Source organism: Neltuma alba, unplaced genomic scaffold (assembly GCF_004799145.2).
Source record: "Neltuma alba isolate B1F8T4 unplaced genomic scaffold, ASM479914v2 tig00006107_pilon, whole genome shotgun sequence".
Taxonomy (NCBI): Eukaryota; Viridiplantae; Streptophyta; class Magnoliopsida; order Fabales; family Fabaceae; genus Neltuma; species Neltuma alba.
Window position 1 is genome coordinate 56,337 of NW_021634352.1, and position 15,636 is coordinate 71,972.

The 15,636-nt window shown below is 30.6% G+C and overlaps 2 protein-coding genes across 2 annotated transcripts; one reads left to right on the forward strand and one right to left on the reverse strand.

Annotated features, from left to right (window-relative positions):
• Nucleotides 1–3,970: 3,970 nt before the first annotated feature.
• Nucleotides 3,971–5,610, reverse strand: LOC114749655 (transcription factor MYB62-like). Its single transcript, XM_028938195.1, has 3 exons — nucleotides 5,346–5,610; nucleotides 5,116–5,245; nucleotides 3,971–5,027 (listed from the first exon to the last, which is right to left on the reverse strand). Exons 1-3 carry the CDS (start codon nucleotides 5,506–5,508, stop codon nucleotides 4,331–4,333), a joined length of 990 nt encoding a protein of 329 aa, XP_028794028.1. The 5' UTR covers nucleotides 5,509–5,610; the 3' UTR covers nucleotides 3,971–4,330.
• Nucleotides 5,611–13,780: 8,170 nt separating this feature from the next.
• Nucleotides 13,781–15,036, forward strand: LOC114749654 (transcription factor BEE 1-like). The gene is made up of 6 exons (XM_028938194.1): nucleotides 13,781–13,879; nucleotides 13,989–14,108; nucleotides 14,191–14,256; nucleotides 14,354–14,422; nucleotides 14,524–14,604; nucleotides 14,726–15,036. The coding sequence occupies exons 1-6, from the start codon at nucleotides 13,781–13,783 to the stop codon at nucleotides 14,822–14,824; spliced, it is 534 nt and encodes a 177-aa protein (XP_028794027.1). The 3' UTR covers nucleotides 14,825–15,036.
• The last annotated feature ends 600 nt before the right edge of the window (nucleotides 15,037–15,636 follow it).

Sequence of the window (15,636 nt, forward strand, 5' to 3'; positions counted from 1 at the left end):
GCAAAGGGACAAAGGGATTTGGGTGGCGGAGTTACTATTTGAAGGTCTTACGGTCTTGAAATGAGATTAACTTATTAATTGACCAGTCAAAGAAATGACAAATATACGTGTGTCACAATTTAACATAGTATAATCTAACATTATACATAAAAATTTTATAAAAATCATGTCATATTTATTATTATTTATTTATTTGATTTTCTAATTAATTTACTCAAACTAGTTAAATAAAGAGAGTATGAACTGTTTGAATTCTACGAATACAACAAGCATTTCCTGTTTAGATGGAATTTGCTCTATAGATTGTAAGATACCATTGAGCTTTGTCAATCATCAAATTTTTAGATAAATTATTAATTAAAAAAGTTATGCTAAATTAAAAAAAATTATACAAAGAGAGTTATTTACTACTTCTAATTCTTAATATAAAAGTTAATTGAATATTCAATTTGGACTTAAATATATAATATTATAATCCATTTTATTTCTCATATTTATCTTCTTTTCTTTAAAAGTAGTACCTAAAATGATTACATATGTAAGGTTTCATCAAATGATAGTTTCAATATACATGATTTATAAGAATATATTTAGGAAAGATAACACATGTTTATCATATAAAAACACATATTTATCATATAAATAACTAACTTAACTTGTTTTTCTAATATTTGTAAATTGGTTATCTGGGGCCTATATTAAATACCCAAACTTATAATATTACTTAAACTCAACCATACTTGAACATCAAACAGCTAGTTTCTATTGGCCTGTTAGTTTGTTAGAGAGAAATATGAGAATATTGAATGGATGTGCTAAGGGGTAGTGGTGATCACTTCAAGTTTGTTAAGTTAGTTATTTGTGATAATTAGGTATTGTATGAAACTAATCATGTATATTAGTTATAAGTACTATCTGATAGAATTTTTAACATACGTAACAATTACAACGTCTATTTTGGACAAAAATAAATAAATATGAGAGGCAAAGTGGATTGAGATTTTATATTTAAGATCAAATTGAATGTTCAACTAACTCTTATATTAAAGACCAGAGATAATATAATCTAACATTATAAATAGATATTTTATGAAAATATATTTATTATAATTAACTAATTTATTTGGCTTTCTAATTAATTTACTCAAAGTAGTTAAATAGATGGAGTATTAATTATTTGAGTTTTACGAATACAACAAGCCTTATCTACTTAGATGGAATTGGCTAAATAGATTGTATGATATTATTGTACTTTGTCAATAATCAAATTTTTAGATAAATTATTAATTAAAAAATTACACTAAGAGAGTTATTTACTACATCCAATTCTTAATATAAAAACTAGTTGGATATTTAATTTGAACTTAAATTTATAATATTACAATCTATTTTGTCTTTCATATTTATCTATTTTTTCTCAAAGTAATACCTATGGTGATTACACATATTAAAGGTTCCATCGAATGGTAGTTTCAATATACCTGATTTATATAGGATAGATAATGAATATTTATCACACAAATAACTAGCTTAACTAATTTTCTTAATGTTTCTAAATTAGTTATCCAGTTCTTATACTCTTTCCGGTTCTAAATATAAACCTATTATGTAGTGTAAATTATACTATAAAATAGATCTTATATTTAAAATCGGAGGAGTATTAAATACAGGAAGTAATATTACTTAAACTGAATCATACTTGAACATCAAACAGTTAGTTTCTATTGGTCTGTTAGTTTGTCAGAGAGAAATGTGAGAATATTGAATGGATGAGATGCGGGGCAGTGGTGATCTCTTCAAATGTTTGAAATTAGAGGAATACGTGTAAGGTTGTGAAGCAGGATTCAGTGTTTGCACGTTGCATCCACATGCATCTTTAACCAATTTTTATATTGATCACTATATATGTCCCGAAGTGGTTGGCTGCCTCAAACCTATCTAATCTTCAGCCACATGTCCTTAATTTCAACGAAGTAATTTCTATATTCTCATTGGAGATTACTTCAAACTCCCCAATTCATATTTAATTAATTATCACACATGCACAAGAAAATTTCTTCAATTGATCAGCTGTCACAAACTCATGGGATGCTCCACTACATATATTGCATCAGTTCATGCACTTCCCCATTTGAACAGTAAATTAGGTTCACTATTGTTTTTGGGGATGTTTTCAAAATCAAATTGCTTTTTGAATCAATACGAATAATTTACACTTTATTGATTGGTTGCAATTCCATCCACATCAAATTGATGATAATTAAATGTTAATATATCTGGATATTCTTTAGTCATCATTTGGAGGACATGACTTTATCATACCTAGGAAATGGGGTTAAACATATAATGAATTTCATTTAAATGCATGGCCCTAGCTAAGCTTGAACAAAAGCAACCTTTTATCAGGACTAGTTCAAATTTTCCAGATGTGGGATGATTATACACACAATTGATCAGCACAAACCAATTTTTAAGCCAGTTGGTTTATGTGGTATTTTGAACAGTGTGATGATTAGATTATTTAGTAATTTATCATGTAAATTAATAATTGATTCAATTTGATTTTCTAAAATACTACTCTTAGAAGAAGATGGTCTTATAATCAAGTGAGACTTGGGTAAGTCTCATTTTTTCCCTAACTTGGTAATCTTAACTTTTTTAAAGTAATGTAAATAAAGTATGTGAAATGTTCATATGGAATGTACCATTTTGTCTGGCTAATTGATGCCTACCATTTGAATAAGATGAATTACTTAAGTGAAGTTCATGGCTTTGTATTTATTTTTACATCTAAAATTAATAATATTGGTGAATTGAAAAATATTTCCAAATTGTTGAATGATTAGCAAAATTCAACATTTGATGCCAATAACTTTGTAATCTAGTAATATAGGAGCTCTGCTGCAAAAGGGAAGTTACGGGTTCGATTTTATTTAACCTCAAACCATTAGTATATGTGCTTTTAATTAAAAAAAAATTAAATTAGCATTCCGTGGAATTTAAGGGTATTAGTAATATTGTTATTTTTTCATGTCACAATATTCAAAAATAGACCTAGGGTCTGTTCAGATATGATCCATCTGGGCCCTAATTAAGGGTTAAGATTGCAAGTTGGTGTACTTGAGGATAAGTAGTTAATGAAACAAAGCATTTTCAACTTTCCAGATGATAGCTATGAGCTATATGGCCCCCCCTATTATAATCAACTTACACATGCCCATATTTTCCATGTGTCTCATTTCATCCATAATTTAGACGTGACTGCACCTTTGCTTCTTGTCCCTTTTGAATACACTGCATTTTCTCTTATTTTTCATAATTATTTTTTTCTTAAAATCAAAGTGAGCTTCACGCGTTATGTGGAATTTGATAAATGAGTGGTGTTGTTTGTAATTTATAAATAGCACAATTTATTAGTATTTTTATATTAGTCGCTTCATCATCTCTAATTGGTTTTAATTATTTTACATAAATGGATAAAAATTGTTAAAGTTTGTTAAATCACAAAAAGTTAATCGAGATTAGTTGAAAGTTTTTTTTTCTGGACTTGAGTTATAATTAGTTGGAGTTTTCCATCTTAACTGTATATCTCTCAATCATTCTCTCCATAACTTTTGGATTAGGGGCTTGTGTTGACAAAACAATTTATAAACTAACTTACATTTAAACACTAAAAATCTTTTAGAAAGCGACATATATGTAGGAATAAAAAGAGTACATATTAGATACATGGTAGGATCTGCGTTGCAAAAAGCCTAATATAGTAACTCGCGTTAATTCTAAATCTCAAGAGTACGACTTCACATAAAATAACTGTTATCTTTAATTCTAAATATAAGACTTAGTTTATAATGTAAAGCATAGTAAAAACCAGTTTTTATATGTTTAGGACCAAATGTAGTATTTATAAGTTGTCTGTCTGTTTAATCACCAAATAATCTCATTGACCAAATTTTTTGGGTGGGACATAGAAAATAGAAACAGAGCAGCATGTGGACAATGCACTCTCATATGATCCAAAATACATTCTTGGTCAAATTACAGTCTTGTCAAAGCTAATAAAGCCCATATTCAACTGTCATTTCTAGCTAGATAAACTATATATAAAAGATGATTAACAATATATATTAAGTTAATCACAAAAGAAAGACATGCATGGGATACATGATAGTAAGTTCTATCCCTAACAACCTTAATTAACCTTAATTAAAACTGTAACAATTAAGAAAAAAAGAGACACTAATCTCAATAGTATTATTATGAATCTTCAATTGACCATCCCATGGTAAAAAGAAGCTGCTTCATGAGATGCATGCGAATGCCTATTCTGTTACAGAGCTTCCATGTTCCATAAAGTGTCTGCCATGTTTCCTAACGTCCAGTCACTTTCTCCTGTTGGCTGATAATAATTAAACGGCAACATGTCGTAAGTTTCCATCATTGTCGCCGGTTCCTGCAGGTTCCAGTTATCCATTCCACAACCACCAGCAGTAGTAGTAGTCATATTGTTCACCAACAAGTTTTCCTGAATTGGGTTGCCGTAACAAGCATTGTTCTCCAACATATAACAATGGCTTGCTGGGAGTTCTAAAGGAGAAGGTTCCAGAAACTGCGAGAATTTCCAAGAATCAGAGGGAAAATTGCTGGGATTGGAGCAGAAAGTGCTGGAAAAATTTGCAGCGGGCTGCTGGAAAGATGATGATGATGGGGAACAGGACAGAGAATTAGGTATAACAGAGTTGTTATTGTAGTTGGTTGACAACATTGGAGAAGATGATGAAGAAGAAACATGAAGATTATTGGTGTCTGTGAGAGAAGAGTACGAGGTGGCTGCAGAAGAAGAGTTCTGTTGCTGTTCAACCTTTTGAAGTAATCTTGGCGTCCAGAAACACCGAATCGCATCTATGAATTTCTTGCTTCCAGATTCAATGTTTAGTTGGCGTGCTTGTTTCTGCACCCTGGTTCTCCAATAGTTCTTGATCTCATTGTCAGTTCTTCCTGGCAGATGCTGAGCAATTTTCGACCACCTTAAAAACGACCAAACCCAAACTTAGTTTCACCACAACATAACAACGAATTCATGCTAAAACATGAACAGATCATTAGCTATATTACCTGTTACCCCACCTAGAATGGAGTTCTAGGATCAAGAGCTGCTCTTGTGGGGTAAGGTTTCCTCGTTTGATGTCTGGTTTCAAGTAATTAAGCCATCTGAGTCTGCAACTTTTCCCATTCCTCTTCAATCCTGAATTGTTAAACCGGAAACCAATAACTTGTTTCAGTTCTATACAGTTATCAGTAAAGCTTTCTGTACTAAACAGGGAGTCTTTTGAGATGTTACGTACCTGCACTTTTGGCTAACATATTCCAGCGACCTTCACCATGGCGAGCAATATAGTGAATGAGGAGGCTGTCTTCTTCAAGAGTCCAAGGGCCTCTTCTCATCTCAGTACTGTTCTCTTCTTCTTTACTACTCATCTTATTACCTCTCTTTGTTATAGCAGACATGGCTCAGTTTCTTGCGGGCTTCTGCAACTGATGTATCAGATCAGCAAGAGAATTAATGCTAAATGCTAATAATAAAGCTGTGAAAGTGAAGCTCTATATGTATATAGAATAGAACTCTCAATGATGAGATCTCTGAGCTAGCTTGTCCACATACCTATTTATATACTCATCAAGAGAATATCTCAAAATGGGGTCTTAATGAAAAATAATCTGGTGCACAACGGAGTAAATTTTGACCATTAACCGACACGTGGATATATCAATCTGTTAACAAGTAACTACCTTTTTTACTTTATTTTCGATTTGAACTTTGAACAAGTGTGAGATAGGTGCTAATGCTATTGCCTATAATGGAATTTTTCGAGATAGGGTTTGGTACTACAGTGGATATATTTTCTTGCCCAGGTTAAGTTGCACAAATATAATGAAACAGTAATGTAGAAATGATATAATAAAACATAGATTTAGCATATTTTTTGACAGGAAAAAAATGGGATTCAGGCATATTATATTTGGATATGAAAATATTCGAGAGAACAGAGACATGTTCATACTTATTATGAGCCATTGGACAAGCATCAATGAAGCAAAACGGGAGGATGTCTACTTATTTACTCACAACTTCATCACACGAGAAAAAGGAAGAGCGCAGGCTGCTAAAATAAATAAGAAGGCCACATGCCACAGTCCAAATTAGATTTTTCCTTTAGATATCCTTTTTCTAGGAGATATTCTTTGGAAAAATGACCAATAAAGAACCTTCAAAATAAGAAATTCCAAAAAAGCCAGCTAACACTTCTGGGTGACAAGGAAGAAGGGAAAGCCTGAACTGGAATTATGAAAATGTAGGGAAATGACCAATATCCCTTTGTGTTAGCTTGAGAAAATGACTAGATTTGATCTAGGAATAATAAGATTGCAATAAATTAACAAGTTTGGAATGTAGAATGATAATATCTTTTTCTCAGGTGAAAGCATACGTCCATTTAGGAAAATAACTAAATTTGATATGAAAATTGGAATACAAAATAACAACATTTTTTTTCTGAGCATTACACATGAAGATGTGGATCATTTTCTTTTGTTTTCAGAATTCCAGTTCAGGTTTTTCCTCCTTCCCTGTCATTTGGAACTAGTAGCTGCCCTTTTTGAAATTTCCTATTTTTAAGATTCTTTTTTGATCATTTTCTCATATTCCTTCTGAATTGTTTCCTCCAAATAAAATATTCATATACACTAGAAATGTATCCATTATGATCATTATCTTATAGGAAAAAATTTCCAAGTTGAACTGAGTGGCATAGGCTCACGAAAAAGGGAACAACCATCATCATTAATTAAAAAAATTTGTAGAAACATTTACAAATTAATCATGAATGAAGTCTTCCTATTGGCAGATCCAATGAGATACTACTTCAGTCTCGTATTTCAAAGGACTTACCTTAGTCTCTATCATTTGCATTCAAAATATTCTTCATATATATTTTACCCTCTATTTAATTGGAGTAATTAGACTTGTTTGCGGATCATTAAATGAGTAAAAATTATGATACTAAGTGTAATTCAGGAAAAGATCAATTCGCAGCTACAGTTATGGTGAATAAATGAACACTTTTAATAACTTTAATACTACCTCCAGTTCTTAATATAAGAGCTCATTTAACTTTTGTTTTGGTCCTAAATATAAAACCCCAACACACTTTGTCTCTCATAAGTCTTTATAATAATGATAGTTCTAATCAATACACTTAATTAACAAGGATATTTTAGGAAAGACAACACATATTTATTACAAATAACTAACTTAACTAGTTTTCTTAATCTACTCAAATTAGTTAAATAATTCTTATATTAATAATTGGGGATAGTATATTATTAATAAGCATAATCTAGTTTTTGTCTTTTTTTCTTTTTGGTTTATCTATCAGATGACCAAAAAGAGCATGACGTGGGGTTGCATTGCATTATTATTAAAGTGGATCAACATTTGTTTGTGGTAATTTTAGCATTAAGACAACGAAGAAGACTCATTTCTCTTGGATTAACTATAAGATTTTAGAACTAATTAATACTCTATTTGGTCGAATTAAGAATTGTAGTTTAACTGATTATCCTCTGTATAAATTAAAAACACAACTGATGACTCCATGTTGTTAAACTCATTCTGTTTTTTTTTTTTTTAAATAACTCACACATTCATTACCTTTCTCGAATTCACAACTACCCTGTGTTTAGACATTTATATTAATATTTAGTGGTATTAATTAAGTAGTTATTTATTTAATATTCATAATACGGAGATAAAGCACAGTTGAGGGAAGATGAACGGGTGAGATAATCTTGTACGTGGTCCATCCTGAAAACAATCAAAGCTTGATGCGCGGCGGCTTTGGTAGCTGCGTTTTTTTGGTTTTCTATTTTTGGGGGGGGGGGGGTTGGAATTGGGTCAAATAAATAGGAGTATTTTTTGCCTTTTTATTGTATCTTCGATCCTAATTATAAGAATTAGTTGACTAATTTGAGAAGATTAAAGAAATAATTTATATTAGTTATTTATAACAAATATGTGTTATCTCTTCGAAAATATCCTTACTAATCAAATGTGTTGGCTACAAGTATCACTATTAGAAGGATTGTCTTAAAAAAATATATAAATATTAGAGACAAAGTGAATTTAGATCTTATATTTATTATCAAAATAAAAGTTAAATGAAGCCTTATATTAAGCACCGGAGGTAATATTATCAGCGAGTATTTAAACCTTATCCATTTAAGAAATCCATAGGGGCATATAATATAAATGATATATATTTCATATTTTTACCTTAAAAAAATCTTGTATTGGAGCATTCGGCCTATACAATAGTTGGTTAATACTTAATAGGGAGAGAATATACTACCTCCTCTTCCGATCCTTAATATAAGACCTTGTTTAATTTTTATTTTGGTTCCAAATATAAAACCCTAATCCATTTTGTCTCTCATATTTATTTATTTATTTTTAAGATAGTCCTTCTAATAATAATAGCTCTAACCAATAAACTTAATTAGCAATGATATTTTAGAAAAGACAACACATATTTATTATAAATAACTAATTTAACTTGTTTTCTTAATTTACTCAAATTAATCAATTAGCTTTTATTTTTAGAACAAAAGGTAGTATTATACTAATTCCAGTTGTAAATAGAAAATCCACTTTTGCACTATAAAGTAGGCTCATCTTATATTTAGAATAAGATGTAGTATTATATTGTGAATTACTGAAATATTGTTCATTATGATTTGACCATAATAATCAAAACACGACAAATTACATAAAAGTATGTATTTGAAATAAAAATAATATCCCTCCCATCCTAAATATAAGAACTAGTTAGGAAGTTAGTTGTTGTTTTAAATGTAAGATTTTAATCAATTTTATTTTTCTATATATGTTAGAATTAAATAATCTATTTAGTTTTTTTTAATATACTCAAATTAATTTAATAGATCTTACAAGGAGTACTATCAATCAAAGCTAAATATGTGAGCACTATTGTGTTGAAGCAGTTTATTTTAATAAGCTATTTGAAATAACTGATGAAAAAGAAAAGTTAGATTTTTTTTTATATAAATAAAGTGAATTGAAATCTTATATTTAAAATTAAAGTAAATTTCTTTACTTACTCTTATATTTAAAACGGTAGGTAGATAGGAAATCACCACAAGTTATTACTCTCCTTAACAGGTTGTTACAGAAATCCTTGGCTAACGTCATTTCTACTGATCAACAATTTGTAATCGAGCAAGATATTTATCTAATGTTGGGGAAGTTCTCCCATATCACTACTTTTACATATTTCCCCCTCCCTATTTCATAATCTTATAAACCTCCTTTAATTTATAGATATTATATAATCTCAATTTCTGTTAATAGCTTGTTATCCTAGCCGCAATATGAATAAGGTCTCATGTTTGATTTAAATATTTGTAATCAAAAAAGAAAGAGCCGGCCAATAGATAGAGGCCAAGTTACAAATAAACAAGCGTTGGTCGCAGGTCTCAAGTCCCCATTTCATATTGATCCCGCTTACATCTGATAAAGTTGGAGCCCTCTTTATAATAATCATTGCATTCTTTACCACAACTGTGCAAGCATATTAATAAATAACAACACACTGTTGAGCGAGATAAAAGAAGTGAAAACGACGTCGCCTTAAAATTTAGAAATAAATTATTAAAATTACTAAATTACACGTTCTTAAAAAGCAGAAGGGCGTGACCAAAGATTAAGACAGAAACCAGCTGATTACAGTGTTCGCAAATGTAGAGAGACGTGTTTGACTGAACATAAAAACAAAAACAAAAAAAAGCCAAAAACACAAACATATGGGAGGAGTGAGAAAATTTGAAAAGATGGCAAAATACAGAGAACTTAAGATCAAAGGCCGTCGGCAAATTAGCAAATGGAAAGCCAGTTTTTCATGAGTTGGTAGTGACTAGCGACCGTTTAAATCTTAGGATGCTGCCACCAAAATTATGAACGTCCCAACCGTCACCCCAGCCACCCTTGTGGGTATATCAACGGCTCTGATTCTGTTTAGAATCCACGATAATGATGGTTCGTTTCAGACATATTGTCAAAATGATAGCCATATTTGAAAGCTATCTTACTCAAAATATAATGCAACTACGTACGCTTTTGGAAAGTCTTGTGCGCCTCTTTTTATATTATTTTCTTATTCAAATTATTCAGATATACTACCTTCGGCCCTAATTATAAGTCCTCATTTGTAAACTATAAACGAGGTCTTATAATTAACACCAGAAGTAGTATATAATAATCATTTAAAATAACAATAATAATAATAATATATCCACGTAAATTTTCATAGTGAAATAACACGTTTTGTCCTTTTTGTGTTATATAGTGTTTTTTTTTGGGCCTGATTTTGTGTTACATGATTAGAACAACTGAGCTTATTTGACCCTTACACAGTTCTTCAGATGTGACAGTTTAAGACCTGGCCTAAAGTTATCAGCCCATTAGGCCGTAGGCCCATATTTGCCATTAGTATGGATCAAAGGCCCAATATGCAATACCCATCTCACATCTGACCCAAATAAAATTCTTATCCTTTCTTGTACCAAAAATCTTTGTCATCTTTTCTGGATTGAATGAGAAAGATCTGTCATTGACAACACATCTCCGAAGACTAATAACACTTATAAAGGTATTTATGGATTGCCAATGTTGCAAAGCTTTTAAATTATTTGTAAAATTTAAACAACTTTATATGCTAAATTCTCACCAACTAGATCAACATGGATTGGCTAGGTGATTTGAACGTTATGTGTTCATCTAATAAATATAAAATAACAAATCCTAATAAATAAATATAGTATCTTTTAATGTTAAAAAAAAATATAATTTCAACTGAACTTTAGTTTATAATTATTAAGCGTAATTGTGTAAATATACAATAAAAATGAGGAAGGAAAACTCATCTAGATTCTATTCCGTAAATTATTTCCTAATTGTGAAAGAAGTGTGGATTTAAAACTTTAATGAACCGAAGAAGGAAAATTCCATTACTTTTGATAAGTTTAACTGTCTCTTGTTATACTTCCATTTCACCAAGCAATCCATAGACAAATCAAAATTAAATGTGAGTAAAAATTATAAATAGAATTCCACGTAAAATAGCTTCATGTGTTACTTCTCAATAAATTCTGGAGTCCATGTAAAACTTGATTTTTAATTAAATACCAAGTTCCATTTGGGCATGCCTTGCTTCACAAGGATTATTTTTAAGTTCCTGCCCGTTCGATTCAATACTAAATTTGCTTTTCTTACATCAAAAAGTAAATTTGCTTTAACATGTTTCAATTTAAATTGATTTGAGCCATACATACGCATAAAAGTTGAACAAATTTGTCAAGTTAAGGAAACCATTAAATTAATTAAGTTCTGGAAATTTTGGATAAGGACGATGACAGTTTTGCTTCCACTCAACCACCGAAATTATAGTCAAGTTTTAAAATTGGAGAAATTGATATATCATATCTCTATATGTACCTCATATATGTCCCCTATCTATAATTATATTGACCTTAAAAAAAACTTTTAGGTCCCCACAAAACATTGAGTAAGAATGAGAGGCAAAGAATGGAATTAAGATTGATAAAACTCATTAAAGGAATATTTAGTAAAAATGATTGCTTGTTATTTGAAATTGGGTAAATTCATATACATGGGATTGGGGAATACTACATCCTCCCATATGAGACCCTACTATATGATACTATCTCCTGCCAATCCTAAATATAAGAAATTAAGAACTAATTAGAGATATAATTAGATTTTAAAAATAAATTCTAACTCACTTTGTCTTCCAAATTTATTTATTTTTGCACAAAATAATTACATAGTAATTGCACACGTTAAATGATTTTTATTCTAATGTATATGATAAATAAGGGTGTTTTTTTTAGAGAAGATATTACTCATTTATTATAAATAACTAACTTAACTAATTTTCTTAATATTTAAAAATTAGTTATCTAGTTTTTATATTAGGCATGGAAGGTAGCTTTATGCTTCATGAATGGTTTAATTATGTATTCAATTTTGATCTTTTAAGTAGCTTTTGAACGATGCTGAATTTTCCGGGATGGAGAATCATAAAGTAGAATATTATGTTACACGCTTATAAAATTTAAAATGATGCGTGGGAACATTATTTACTGATTCTCAAACTCAACATGACTTTTTTCATTATTTTTTCACTACCGCAACTTTTCTCCAACTTTTTTTTTTTTCCTCGTTGTGGTTCTTAATCATAAATATCAAATTTTCATTGTCCAAATTAATTTATCCTTTTGTTTCAAAAGACCAAAGAAAAAACAAAGAACCAGCAGGATCTTTAATGGGGGAGGCAATTTTTTTCAAATTATATTAAAAATGTAATGGTATAATTTTTTAAATAAAATATATTTTTTATTAAAAATTAAATCAAATAACTCACCGACAATATTTTTTCTTTATTTTTTATAAAATAAAAACACATCCAAATTTGTATGAGAAGCGTATTAATATCCATGAGGAAATTATTTGCATACGAAACGATTTATATGTAATGATTATTTATAAGAAGACACTTAAAAATTTCAAAACCACTCAAATATTGTCATTATCTTTTCACTACTGCGGTTTTTCTCCACGTTTTTTTTCGTTGTGGTTCTTAATCATAAGGATCCAAATTTCATTGTTCAAATTAATTTAGCCTTCTTGTTTCAATAATAAAACATTAAATCTAAACCTTCCAGATTTAATTTGATAATCCAGATCTACAACTGACTTTCACTGCAATGGAGAAAAGTTTTGGGTGCATTAAAAATATAAATACTTAAAATTAAAATACACATTATTTATCTTCAATTAATAGAACAACAAGATAAGGCGTATTTAATTTTATGAAATGATCGAAAACAAAAAATGTACATAAATTTAATGATTGAAGGGATGCATTTTGTGGTGGTTGTGAAAGTATATATAATGGTTAATGGACCCTCCACATTAGAAGAACTTGAAAGTAATACAATGCATCTTGGCCAATCATACATGTCTCCCATGAACTAATGCTCCGGGCTCGTAGGACCGACACAGCTTTCTAACCAAATTATATAAAACATCATTCATTCTTAATCAGTTATGTTTCTCTTATGCTACTTTCAGAGCTAAGGTCTGATGTGTGTGTGTGTTATAAATATTATGCTTCCAATATGCATATTCTGATAGACGGAAATTTAGATAAGTTAGATATCAAGAATTTACGAGTCATAATGCATGTTTTACGACTCAAAAGTACCTATAAAGATATACTTATACCACTCGATATTTACATTAATAGTGAGTTTTAAAGCCATATTGTTGTGTGATATGAGCCAATCCCTTACCAATTGAACCAATCTTCAATGATTCAATTGTGTATATACTTTTATAATCTTGTAGGTCCAATTACACATATAACATAAAGCTCACATATATTATAAATTAAATAGAGTACACTGCTGTTGTTTTGTAAAATCCAAATATATGTGCATCAACTAAGCATTATATATGAAGGTTCCAACGCGTTTAACTGCATTCCTTGTATCTAACTCGTTAGCCAACATGATTGATATATCAAGTCTATAAAAAGGAATTAATGAAGCATGAAAATTGAAACTTTTTGAAGAAAGTGGTCGTCTCTCGTCTCTCTAGTTAAGCAATCAAGGATTTGTCATCATGGATCAACGGCTTAAGCATCCACTGATTCAGTCATCAGAAAGCCTAGGGGAGAATTCTTCTTCTCTGCATTCTGCAGATTTTCCAGAAATGAGAAAGGTTAAGAAAATTATCTTATCTTATGCTTTAAAAAACTTGTTCTGGTTTTTGAAGTTCATTGCTTAATAAAAATTAAGGGTTTCTGTTATTATGTTGTTGCAATTAACAGAAAGCAGTTGGATTGAAAAGGAAGAGAAACAATAGCAGGATTGAAGAGAAACAGAAAGAAGTAATCCATGTAAGGGCAAAAAGAGGTCAAGCTACTGATAGCCACAGTTTAGCAGAACGGGTACGAGCTCAAAAACCAACCCCATTATAAAATTCGTAGCCCCCAGGTTCGAGATAATACATTTTTTTTTTTAAATTGCCAGGTGAGAAGAGAGAGAATCAACGAGAAGCTGAGATATTTGCAGGACCTGGTTCCAGGCTGCTACAAGGTTAAATGATCAGAAATCAGAATAGCCCTTGACGTTATAATATGTTTGTTTAGTACATGTTTGTAACAAAGTAGGGCCCTTTTTTATGAATTTGCAGGCAATGGGAATGGCAGTTATGTTAGACGTGATCATAAACTATGTTCTATCGCTACAGCAACAGATTGAGGTGATTAATATGGTGGTGGTATAATTCATTATTTTCCCACATTAGTTTATAAGATATATCCTCCCTGCTGATATTAAATTTCCCCTCCTTTTCTTTAAAAGTTCCTTTCCATGAAGCTCTCAGCAGCAAGCATGCATTTTGATTTCAACACCTACCAGATAGATACCCTCCAAACTATGCAGGTACCCCTTTACTGTCATCCGCGTTCTGTACTTGTTTGAGACGTATCATACATACATACACATGTACATACATACATACGAACTTTTCTTGACCAGCTAATGAGAGGCTTATGTGTTGCAGAGAAGTACTAGCACAGATGGAATCCAAGGGATGGAAAGGACTGAACAAGAAGGTTATGGAAGTTTTGCTTATTGGAATCCTACATGGCCACTTCAATAGGAAAAAAATTGGTCTTGGTTTCGGTTGGAAACCTCAAAGTTATTATGAAATCCAAATATGAGTTCTTTCATACACATAAATTAGTTGGAGAACTGTAGGATGAAACTCTGTAAACCAAATACACTGCAACTTGTGTTGATTTTTACTTTCCCAGTCATCATCAATATGTTCAAGATCTGAAATGTAACTTTCATATTCATGAATTTATAATTAAAAAAAGGGCAAATTCATTTCAGAGCTCTCTGAATAATAGTGACAATTTACTGCAGCTTTTTTTTTTTTTTAACTGACAATTAAGTTAATGAGATATGGTTCACAAGCAGAGGGGGCTTAACAGATATGTCAAAAACAAGAGTCCAATTTGCAGAAACAGATGCTTACATAGATTGACAAGTGAAGATGAAATATCCCGAGTGTCTACACTGTCAGTGGTCATGATCTGGGGTCTCTTAAATTGAGTTAGATTCATGTTAGTTGGTAACATATTGGGATGTGATAGGGTTTGTTGGATTAATAAAGAAGCGAGTGAAAGGGGCGAGTACAATGGATTGTTCATCAAAATTTGGATGGACCAACCTCTTTAAATATTGAAGACCTCTTCAACAGATAAAGACGCTTCATAAAGATACAACAAACAAGAAAATGTGATGCAGGATATGGATTTTGCGCGTGGGACAGCAAGGCCAGAATGTTCTATCTACATGCACGCACATAATTATCTTGACCAGTTTTGTACATTGATAAGAATGAACAATACTTGTGTTGTTACTTGTTATTTTAAATTTGATGATTGTAAATGTGAGGTTGCAAGA

Bases quoted from the DNA above. Each gene is read 5' to 3' on its own strand.
- LOC114749655 (XM_028938195.1), bottom strand. From the start codon at position 5,508: ATGTCTGCTATAACAAAGAGAGGTAATAAGATGAGTAGTAAAGAAGAA. The intron at 5,246-5,345 runs GTACGTAACATC...TTAACAATTCAG, and splicing joins TATGTTAGCCAAAAGTGCAG to GATTGAAGAGGAATGGGAAA. The intron at 5,028-5,115 runs GTAATATAGCTA...GTCGTTTTTAAG, and splicing joins CATTCTAGGTGGGGTAACAG to GTGGTCGAAAATTGCTCAGC.
- LOC114749654 (XM_028938194.1), top strand. From the start codon at position 13,781: ATGGATCAACGGCTTAAGCATCCACTGATTCAGTCATCAGAAAGCCTA. The intron at 14,257-14,353 runs GTTAAATGATCA...ATGAATTTGCAG, and splicing joins TGGTTCCAGGCTGCTACAAG to GCAATGGGAATGGCAGTTAT. The intron at 14,423-14,523 runs GTGATTAATATG...TTTCTTTAAAAG, and splicing joins CGCTACAGCAACAGATTGAG to TTCCTTTCCATGAAGCTCTC.